The 10,302-nt window shown below is 38.4% G+C and overlaps 1 protein-coding gene across 2 annotated transcripts; it reads right to left on the minus strand.

Annotated features, from left to right (window-relative positions):
* Positions 1–400: 400 nt before the first annotated feature.
* On the minus strand, positions 401–9,154 carry LOC115782511 (uncharacterized). 2 transcript variants are annotated; one of them, XM_030732697.1, is made up of 7 exons: positions 9,046–9,154; positions 8,198–8,231; positions 6,762–6,838; positions 4,421–5,394; positions 3,586–3,738; positions 2,730–2,822; positions 401–1,466 (listed from the first exon to the last, which is right to left on the minus strand). In XM_030732697.1, exons 4-7 carry the CDS (start codon positions 4,562–4,564, stop codon positions 1,146–1,148), a joined length of 711 nt encoding a protein of 236 aa, XP_030588557.1. In that variant the 5' UTR covers positions 4,565–5,394; positions 6,762–6,838; positions 8,198–8,231; positions 9,046–9,154; the 3' UTR covers positions 401–1,145. The 2 variants fall into 2 exon arrangements, with proteins under 2 accessions (XP_030588557.1, XP_030588558.1); XM_030732698.1 differs by lacking the exon at positions 9,046–9,154 and adding an exon at positions 8,913–9,021.
* Positions 9,155–10,302: the final 1,148 nt, after the last annotated feature.

Here is a 10,302-nt window from a genome sequence, read left to right on the forward strand (position 1 = left end):
ATGTGAGCTAATCAATTTTAGTAAATACTACTAAACATGTTTGATACATTGTACTAAGGTTCTAAGTTAACACAACTAAACATGTTTAGTTTCATCTTTGTGTAAAAACTAGAATGGTTTAAGGCAACGAGTTTCCACGCGATTTTCTAGTAAACTCAACTAATTTGGATTAAGAGTGAAAATTACTTTTAAGCTAAACTGTAAAGCAAATAAGCAATTTAACATTTAAAGCTATTTATATTTTGTTAATATGATTAATAACATTTCCTCTTACCCTCTTCCTATTACCCTTTTTATGTTCAAGTTGTATTGAATGTAACACTAAATTGTAAAGAGAATAAATCAAATACATTTCAATATTCCAATATTTTATTTTTGCAGAATACTTACGCAAAAAGACAATTTTAACTATAGTTTGTCATCATGCTTTTCACAAGTATAAAAAAGTATCAAAACAGTAGCCATTCAAAAAAAAGTTTGCCATCCAAAAGGCAAGTAAAAATAGGCATATGTGCTTGAACTCAATTCTAACATGTTTAGAGGAGGAATACAAATGCAGCAGCATTCAACAAAAATATTTGCATCCTTTTGGAAAAACTGGACACCTTAAAATAGGACACAATCTCCAACTTGGAAAATGCACAGATCAACTATGTTTAAGGGAAAATTTTGCATGTTTTATGTAAATGTACAGTCTGTGTTGTTAGTAAATGTAATCAACTGAAGCAATAAATTCCTGTGCTGCTATTGACTGAAAAAACCTGTAAAATAAGCGGTAATGTTGCTGTTGAGGAGGAATTACATTATTTTGAATTTACTGCTTCAAATGACTACATTTACCATCAACACAAACTGGACATTTATATGAAAAGTGCTGAATTTTCCTTTAACTGTATCAACTAAATATTACTATGGAGCCCTGAGCATACACGTCTAAATCCTGTTTTGTAGAGTACAAGTGGCCTGACATTGATGTGTCTTATAACACTGTAAACTGAACATTACAAACTTTCTTAAGAAATAAAAGTTGAGGCAGTACTGCTGCACTGAACTGCATTAGATAATGCAGATGGAGTTGATAAAGTTGCTCAAGTATATTTTCAACCCCCTGACTGTTCACTGACAACAACACACAAGACATTTCTTTACATCGCAAGCTGGTTTTTCAATGTTTGTAACTTTGGTTTTAGTTCAACGTGGCCCAGCTCAAGAAATATCTGTTGGATGAACTGGAACGTGAACTTCATAGAAATGGGGTAACTGAGATGCATTGCATATGCAAGTCCAAAGAGAAGACACATAGCTTTTGGCAGGTCTTGAATGTTGTCCATCACCACTTCTCCCTCAATGACAATTTTTAGTGAGGCTGGACTGAGATGCAGGGAGGATGAGGGCACAGCACCTTCAGGTTGAACGAGGAGGATCCCAATGTCAATGTTGCAGAAAGAGTCATCGTCATCTGAGTCCTTTATAAATGACAAGAGCACAACAATGATATTTCAGTGACATCAATAATTGATAAAAAGAAATAACTTCCACAATCAAATTGAAATTTCTGTCATATCATCTGTTTTATCATACTATGCAGCCCTAGTTTCCTAGTGTAAATGTTGAATGAGTTGGAGCTCCACAAAAGAACATCTATCTAGCATCTTCATGTGCTAGTGCTAAGTGGAACAATACCTTATCCTTTGAATTATTTAAAACTATGCTCACAAGTTTTCTTTAATCACTGGAACTGCCATCTGTTTTCCCACGTCTGTCTGTCTATGCCCAAATCCTGACATGAACCCAACACAGCATAGCATAAGATATAAATTAAGATAAAAAAAAAAACTATCCCTTTAAAGTGGGTTGCATGAGGTGCTTACAGATGCATCAGCATATTTACCTACAGTAGATGGTGGTCAGCCTTTCCCCACTTTGGAGAAGCAGCAGGTGGATCAATGTAGGTAGATAAGCAATTACTGCTGCAGCTTGTATTTTTAGATAAGTCAAAAAATTTATATCAGTTTTAGTGGACGCATACTATTTTCAGCATCTCAAACTGCTGTCCAACGGACCTATCTGACTAGAAAATTAAGTTACAGCACTCTCTTCATGCCAACCAAATGCCATAGGAAAAATTAGTAATTTTACCTCATAGAACACAAGAGTTGTTAGTCTAGCATGTCCTTGATCCTTAAATGTGTACTACTGTGTGAGTTTAGTGAACTCAAACCAACCAAATAATAACACAATCGAACAGACTGAGGCAGCAGTAGAAGAGCCGTTCCTCTGTTCAGCAAAGTAAACAGATTTTGTCTATGAAGTTTGGCAGGAGAAATCTTTATACAACTTATATAAAAGTAATTTTATGTCAGAGGTCTGACTGACAGTAATGCAGTGAAAATATTCTATGTATAGTGTACATTTCACTGATCTAGATTTTTTAGGTGGCTAAAATAATGTTGTTAGAAACACTGATCACAGCAGTATATTGCTTAGTTTCCTACACCAGTACCTCTGCTGCTTTTCCAAACAGGGGCCATGTCAAATGGCACTTAATGCAAGTAATACACTGACTTTGGATAAATAGGTCATACAACACAGCTGCAAAACATTATTGCAAAGTAAATATTAAAGAATTTAAAGTATTTCAAAGACCCATGAGAACCATGTATAAGAGTGAAAATTCAAGATTGAGTTGTTATTGTTCCTTTAGGTAGTCTTTAAGTAAAATTACTTACAAAGGCTGGTTTGTAGAAGTCTGTGGGGTTGTCACCAAGGATAACAGGAAGTCCTCTGAGCACCAGTGTTCGAATATCAGTTGGCTCTGCAGTCTTTTGGGCAGTAAAATGACAAAAATAAGCAAGTAACTAAGCACAATTGATTGTATTAAACAATATAAAGTCCCCACACCTTCTTAAGCATCGTTATTACGAATGTACAATATATCGGCATTAACATCGGTATCAGCCAATATTAGTCATTTGTTAACATGTGAGTATTGGTCCGATAAATAAAACTGGGTCAATATTAACAACCCATATCTATTTCCATCTTCTTGACGGGCAGGGGAGGAGGTTGGTCATGTGGTATTTGTTTGGTCATGTGACAGCGATGCAGCGCAAGATTGTGAGGAGTTCATCTGAAGCAGAGAATCAATGTCAGCGGTGGGATTGTTTTGTTTTTTCCAAGGTGTCGAAAGGGTAGTGAAATATATATATTGTATACATTATCAGTTATCTGCCATAACAGCAATATTAATATCGGGTATCGATATCATCCCACATTTTAATATCAGTGCATCCCTAATGGTAATCAAGGACTTTTGAAGGCACATTCCCTAAAATTTAAGAAATACATGGCTCATGGTTAATTAACCCACTGTTACAACACTGAGAAGAACTAGCAGGTTTTACTGAAGTTCTCTGAAGGTTTTAGTGAAGTTCAGAAACTCAGCCTTGTTTTTCCATCCCTAAATTCAAAATCTTTTAATCATTTCAACAATCTATGGGAAGCATGAAAATGAACACAGTTGGACTTAAAGCCAAGTCATTACATGAGCTGTTGCACACAATGCAAGTGCATAATAGGACCAACCTTTGTTTGTTGGGAAAGCTGTGTCAACATTTGGCCAATGTTCCCTCTCTTGGATCGAAAAATCTCGATAAGACGAGGACTGTGCCGATCAATGCTCTCATAGAATTCCTGTTTGAGATTCTTGCCAACAATCCTGTTGAACTCCATGCATACCTGCAAAATACAGAAAATGCTCCAATATTACATCTTTACAGCTAATAACTGAAGGTGGAAGCACCAGAGTGAGGCCAGCAATAAAAATTGCACAGGTGTGGACATGGTCAGCTGTAAAACACAAAGCCCCCTTCAACTCACTCACTTTACACTTTAAATTTGGGGATATTTCAGTTATTCTAGTCAAACGTCTTTGACAAAAACTTTGTACCGCGCACAACACAGGAGTTGCTTTTCTACTGCCCTGATTGTTTGTGGTATTGTGTTACTTTTGTGTAGCAGACCATTGCTACATATAAACAGACTATTAATATTTTGCGTCAAATTATATATTTTTGTTGGCAAGTAACCTTTTAATAAGCAGGATAGCGTACTGTGAACAGGGAATTAATAGATGATAAACCTCTTCAGAATAATCTGAAATCAGAGTTCTGCATCAGGGTGTTGGGATTGATTTCACAATAATGACTAACTCAATATACAATATTCCTTACCAAAAAAGATAAAGGCAGCTGTAGATAGCAACTCCCATGTCCTGCATGGTAAAATTACTTTTTTTTGCTGACAGTGGGAATGGCTAACAGATAAATATTTTTAGGTTTTATAAAGGCAGTTTCCTAAGAGAAACACAGACACATATTTAAAAAAAAGTTCTCATTATCTTAATCATGAATGAACTAACCTGATCTTCTGTGAAAAAAGCAGGCCAACATTCCACCATCTCACATACAGCAGGTTCTGACTTCACCACCTCTTTTCTTCTCAATGCAAATGTCAGATCCATCTTCTCTTTCACAAGCTGTCCATTTGGTGTTCTCTTCTGCATTTCATTAACCAAGTCTTTGTGGGCACCCTCAAGGGCTACCTGATTAAATCCCTCTGGAAAGTTGGGTAAGAAGTTGATCTCGCCTTTCTTGATGTTCTTGTTGGCTGGTTCTCCTTCAGTTGAATGCCCTCCTCATTTCCCTGCATTTACTGCTACATCAAGGCACCCTGATCTTCTGCGCTTTGTTCTGTAATTAGCCATTTTAAATTTTAGACTATTTTTCCAGCCACTACAGCGACTGGTTGAGCCTCGCTCCTGGAGAGAGGGGTGCTTGCTTATGAGGGCTTGTGCAACACTTTCAAACTGAGCATTATTTGGGTATGCTGTGCAACTATACATGCTCTCTGCCAATCTTTCAAGAATCTCATGTTTCAGCTCTTTTGTTACTTTCAGGTGCGTACCATCACGAAGAAACTGATGATCTGCTTGCCTAAGTCTATATGCTACATCAACAGAAAAATCTGGGATATCAAAACAATCTGGCCACTGTTTCTGTCGCTCCTGCGAGGATGTAGAGAGGATCTCTGTATCTGCTACACTGGGTGTGCCACTCAAGATTTCTTCAGATGTTGAGACAGATACCAACTCAAGTAGAGGGATGACCTTGACTGTTGGTTTTTCAGGAAGATCTTCGATATCTGTCAGATTGCACACTTCATAATTGAATTCAGGATCTTGGTACTGGAGACTGAAGTTAAAATTAAGTCCCAGTGATCTTTAAGCTTGCCTATCAAATCCTCCACTGTAGTGGGTCTCGTATTCAGAACAACCTTTCTTATATCCGTCTCTGTGAAAATTACTCTCAAGGTCATCTTCTGGTGTGCTGCCATCTTGGAAATAAAAAAAATAGCTTATTAGAAATATATACACAAAGACATAGATATTCAGTTTAACATAAGGCTTATCAAAAAAGATACAAAATTACCAATTAGGCTTACATTTAGACTCTATCTAGAGCAATGCTAGGACTGACAACACTTGTGGTTTCTCAACACAGAATATAACGAGTGAGTGTCACTACTGAATTTTCTCCAAATCTGTATGCTGACAGAGGGAAAACATCATTCAGCTCTTTTAGTTCCACCACACATAAAGAGGGATTTGTGCTGCCACAGAGTTCAAATGATCTGACATGTTCATGGTACCATGCCATCATTGTATTGCAGACAAACAAGATCTCTGTGTTTATTGCCACAATCTGCTTGATCTGTTTGAAATTTGGGGAGGCCTGAACATGAACCAACAGAGTATCATATCAGCATAATATCTAATTCCATCTACAGAGACTGATGATGCAACCATAACCTTTGTAAGTTGGGGTACTCTATTGCAGAAAACTTGTTGGACATTCTCGGGGAAAGATGTGATCAGTGCTGTGGTAACCTTGTCCAGCTCAACTGAGGGCTTGAAAAACGAACTTGTGTCCAAACAGTAAGCCATCATTTTCTGATGCTTTACAGCCAGTGTAAGTGCCACATGTCTGAAGTTGTGTGCATTACGAATGACCCGCTTGAAGAATTTATGTTTTCCCTCGAAACGCATTGTCCAGACATCTGACAGTGGGCCAAATGCCTTAATCATCTCAGGATAATGCTCAATGAAGTGGTGTTTTGGACGCAATTTGAAATTTGGGAATGTAGTTTGCAACAGTTCTCTGTGTTCTGACACTTTGCATTCAAAGAAATGTATAGACTCTTCAGTGTGCCTTGTTGCTACAGCCAATTCAACAATATCTTTAAGGAGCATCAGAACGTTCCAGGCATCGTCCCCCTTCAGGCACTTTATGGCCAATGAGAAGTGGGAGCAACCTGATTAGAGCCCAGTTCTCATGGCCATTTCCACCTATGGTCCCTTTGGTAGAGAAGCCTTGGGCAATAGGCTGAGGCTGGTCAGTTTTGTCATGAAAAGCATATGCAAAAGATGTGATAGCATGGTTCAGTGTTTCTAATGTGAAATATTTCTTAGAAATCAGTTCTGAAATGCAGAGTGATAACTCAACAGGAACAACCCCTTCAAAAAAGTCGTGTAGGATGTCAGGGGGATAGCCATGAACAACATGAAAGTGCTCCAGACTGTCAGTTAGTACACATCGTCCCTTTACACCATACTGTTTTGCCAAAGTGGGATCCTGCTGTACCTCCTGTACCTGTTTGTTGTGAATGTCTGCAGTTCGGGGTTCAAAAGAGCCTGAGCTTACCTCCTTGTCTTGGATCTCACTCATCGTTGCCATGCAGAACCTGCAGAACTTGTCCACTCCAAAGCTCTCAAAGAATCCTGCAAAAGAATGAGCAGCCAAGTTATCAGCAGCCACATACAACACTGTGCCTTTGACACATGCTCCCAACTTCTCAACATTTAGGCCATCTTGCTCCAAAGAAACCAGATCCTGATCAGAGGATGAAGAGTTTTAGCATAGCCATATTCTTTTACATCAGAGGCTTTACATAAAAGAGCCAAGTTGAATGGACTGGAGTGTGGACCTATATTTTGATGGCACATTGGCAAGCACCCAATACACTGCACTCATTTTATGTTTTTTCTTAGATGTCCCGAATGGATTAGACACTTCAAAATCATCTGTGTAAAGTCCAACAGCGATTCTGAATTCCTCGCTGTTAAGGGGCCATTTTCTTTACAGTACAAACCATCTCTGTATGTACTGTACTCATGTGGCACATGTTTTTGTACTGGAAGAGCTTTATCTAAAATGTCTGCCCTGTTCAACATTTTCTGTAACATGGCATTTATAGGAACATATACAGCACTGGATTTATTTTCCCTGGCAATAAAGTACTCAACTGGCATAACCACATCAAAGTTTTTGTTTACATATGCTGCTCTCCTTTTAGAGGTTGATAAGGAGCCACCCTTGCCACAATACTTTAGTATGATATTGCTCTCTGAGGCAGCCCTGACTACTTGTTTCACAGTTGAATCATCTACATCTGTGTGTAGCTTCAAAATGTCCTTGACTGAATTGTGCAGCAGTGGTTGGGACAGTTCACGTAAATGTAGGAGCTGTTGTATAACTTCATCGATAGAACTTTGTGGAATGTGGAGGATGGTTTGCATCTTTAAAAAAAGAGCAGCTAGGTTGTGCTCCAACTGTTTCCCAAGATCATGATGCTCTTCATCGCTGGACTCTTCGCTGCCTTCTAAATCAACAGTGTTGTTTGGGGGCCCAGGTTCCTCTTCTGCCACTTCATTGGTTTCACTACCAGACACTATTTCTGGTTTGAACATCTTCCAATTGCCTGTTCTGTGCTGTTTACTTCTGTGTGCATTGAATGTGGAGTACACAGTAGTATTAAAGTTACACCCATTATATGGACAGTGGACTCTGTGATTAACTTTTAAATGTGTACTCCGCAAGTGAGTGATAAAAACTGCCTCTGTGCAAGCAGCAGAAAAATCACAGGACTGACAGTGAAAGGTCAGTGTTTCACACAGTTGTGCATCTTGGTCTTTCTGGTGAATTTTGGATAAGTGGACCCTAAGTGCACTGATGGACTTAAATGTGCATAAACACTCTTGGTGTAAGCAAGGAAATGAATGGTACAGTTCTGGTGTAGCTTCCATGTTTTAGCCTGTAATGTTTTAAGAGGTAACCCCTTTTCTCTGATGTAAACTCACAGTATTTGCACTTCCACTGCATCTTCACACGGACCTGTAAGAACAAAAAATAATAAAGATTTTAGCACACTTGTCCACAACCATGTCATCAGCGATCAAGGAAATATGGTACTTTTAAATACTGTCTCCCTTTGAAATTTCTGTTCTCAGCCTGAAAATTTTGTTTTCCCGTTTCACATTAGAGTTAAAATATTGCCGAATGAGTTAGGCTTACCCTTCTGTCTGCAGACAACTGACAGGTTTAATAACGTTTCTAACTTGTTGTCAGTTCTGTATTTTAAGAGTCTGCAGAGGTGAAGAAGAACAACTGGCGATAACCTTAGCCTCAGCTCTTTAGTCATACAAGATTTCAACCTTTGTGTCCGACCATTACATTTCAGTACATACGAAACCGTATAGAAAAAAACGTGTACTATGTTAACACAAGCACATGCTGTTACGAACGATGTGAAACACTAAGCTAACGATAGCATTTAGCTGTCTTGACACTACTGGAGCGGCTTTTTCAATTAAAAAAATTACTCTCAGAGACAGGATACACTCGGCTTAAACTTGGTGTAGTAAAGGTTTATTTCAGCAAACTACATCTCTCCTAAAGTAACTGTCCGTTATAAACTGAGACTCGTCAGTACGCTAACACTAAGCCAATGCTAACATTCGCGCTCGCCACTCCACTCGCGATATTTAACTTCGATTCCAAAACCCCTCACTTTACCTTTACAAAGTGTTGATAATGGTGGCAGTAGGCTGTAACTATAATTTTCAGTTATAGCTGCACATGGAACTCAGCTATCTTTTAAGCAAAGAAATAGCTAGTATTATTTAAAATAGTTATTCTTCACACTTACCAGTCAGGAGCCGTTGAACTTGCCACGGTGCATGTTGCAGCAGTTTGAATATGCCCCGCCCCTTCACTTCAAAAACATAATATCTTTAGTAATCTCTGCTTAACAAGTTCATTACACTCTATATTTGTGTAGAAAAGTACAGTTAACTAATTTGATTTAGTAATGGGACAACATTTTTACCAAACACGAAAGAATAAGTAATGATTACTAAAACGTTTAATTACAATTAATATCTGGGTTAAGAGTGTACACTGACAGCATACAGGCTGTAGAAATGTTGGATTCAGTGAATGAATCTCAGCATCAGCAGCTTTGATTCAAACTCATCTCTGCTGCACTGATGTAACCTGTAACTCTGACCATGAACACAAACACTGCGCTCCAGTCCAACACAGAGCTTTACTGTAAATACAGTACAACAAACTAACCTATTTATTACATACTAAACTGCAGCATTTTCATAGAATCTTTGAATTACACAAAGTCAGCATACTTCAGTTTATTTTCCAGTCCTTACCTTTAATTCTAACCTCTCTTCTTCCTCTTTCTCCATCTCTGAGTGAACTTCTCTCTCTTTGCTCTCCCTGAAATACAGCAGCTCTTCTTTTAGCTAGCTGTGTAACAAACTGCACACACTTTGTGTGTTTGCTGATATTTGTTGAGCATTTAAAAACGTTGCATTTACCTGCCACACGTTACTCCCTTCGTGCTCGCTCCTCTTCAGTAGCGCTAGCTAATCTGTTTATGTGCCGCAGCGCAACTTACGGACTCGGTCCGGCCCGATTATAGCGCTATAAATGAGACATTAATTATATGGGTTTGCGTATTTAATCCCTTTGTACGAGATAAGCCCCGATGATGGAGGATACGCAGTACGATTGTCTCTTATGTGTTATTATTCCTCCGTTTAGGCTCAGATCGTTTTATGTTTGAAGGCGCACTGACCGGAAACGCAAACTTCTCTCTGACGTTAAAAAGTAACGAGACTGTTTGAAAATGTAAGAAGTAGAAAGTACAGATACTTGTGTAAAAATGTAGGGAGTAAAAGTAAAAAGTAGTCAGAAAAATAAATACTTAAGTAAAGTACAGATACCTGAAAAATCTACTTAAGTACAGTAACGAAGTATTTGTACTTCGTTACTTCCCACCTCTGCCCATCTCTTTATGACCACTCCGGCCATCTTCTGATGGCTGCATCCAGCATGATAACTCACCATGTCATAAAGCTCAAATCATAAACTGATTAACAACTATGGC

This window comes from Archocentrus centrarchus, chromosome 7 (assembly GCF_007364275.1).
Source record: "Archocentrus centrarchus isolate MPI-CPG fArcCen1 chromosome 7, fArcCen1, whole genome shotgun sequence".
NCBI lineage: Eukaryota > Metazoa > Chordata > Actinopteri > Cichliformes > Cichlidae > Archocentrus > Archocentrus centrarchus.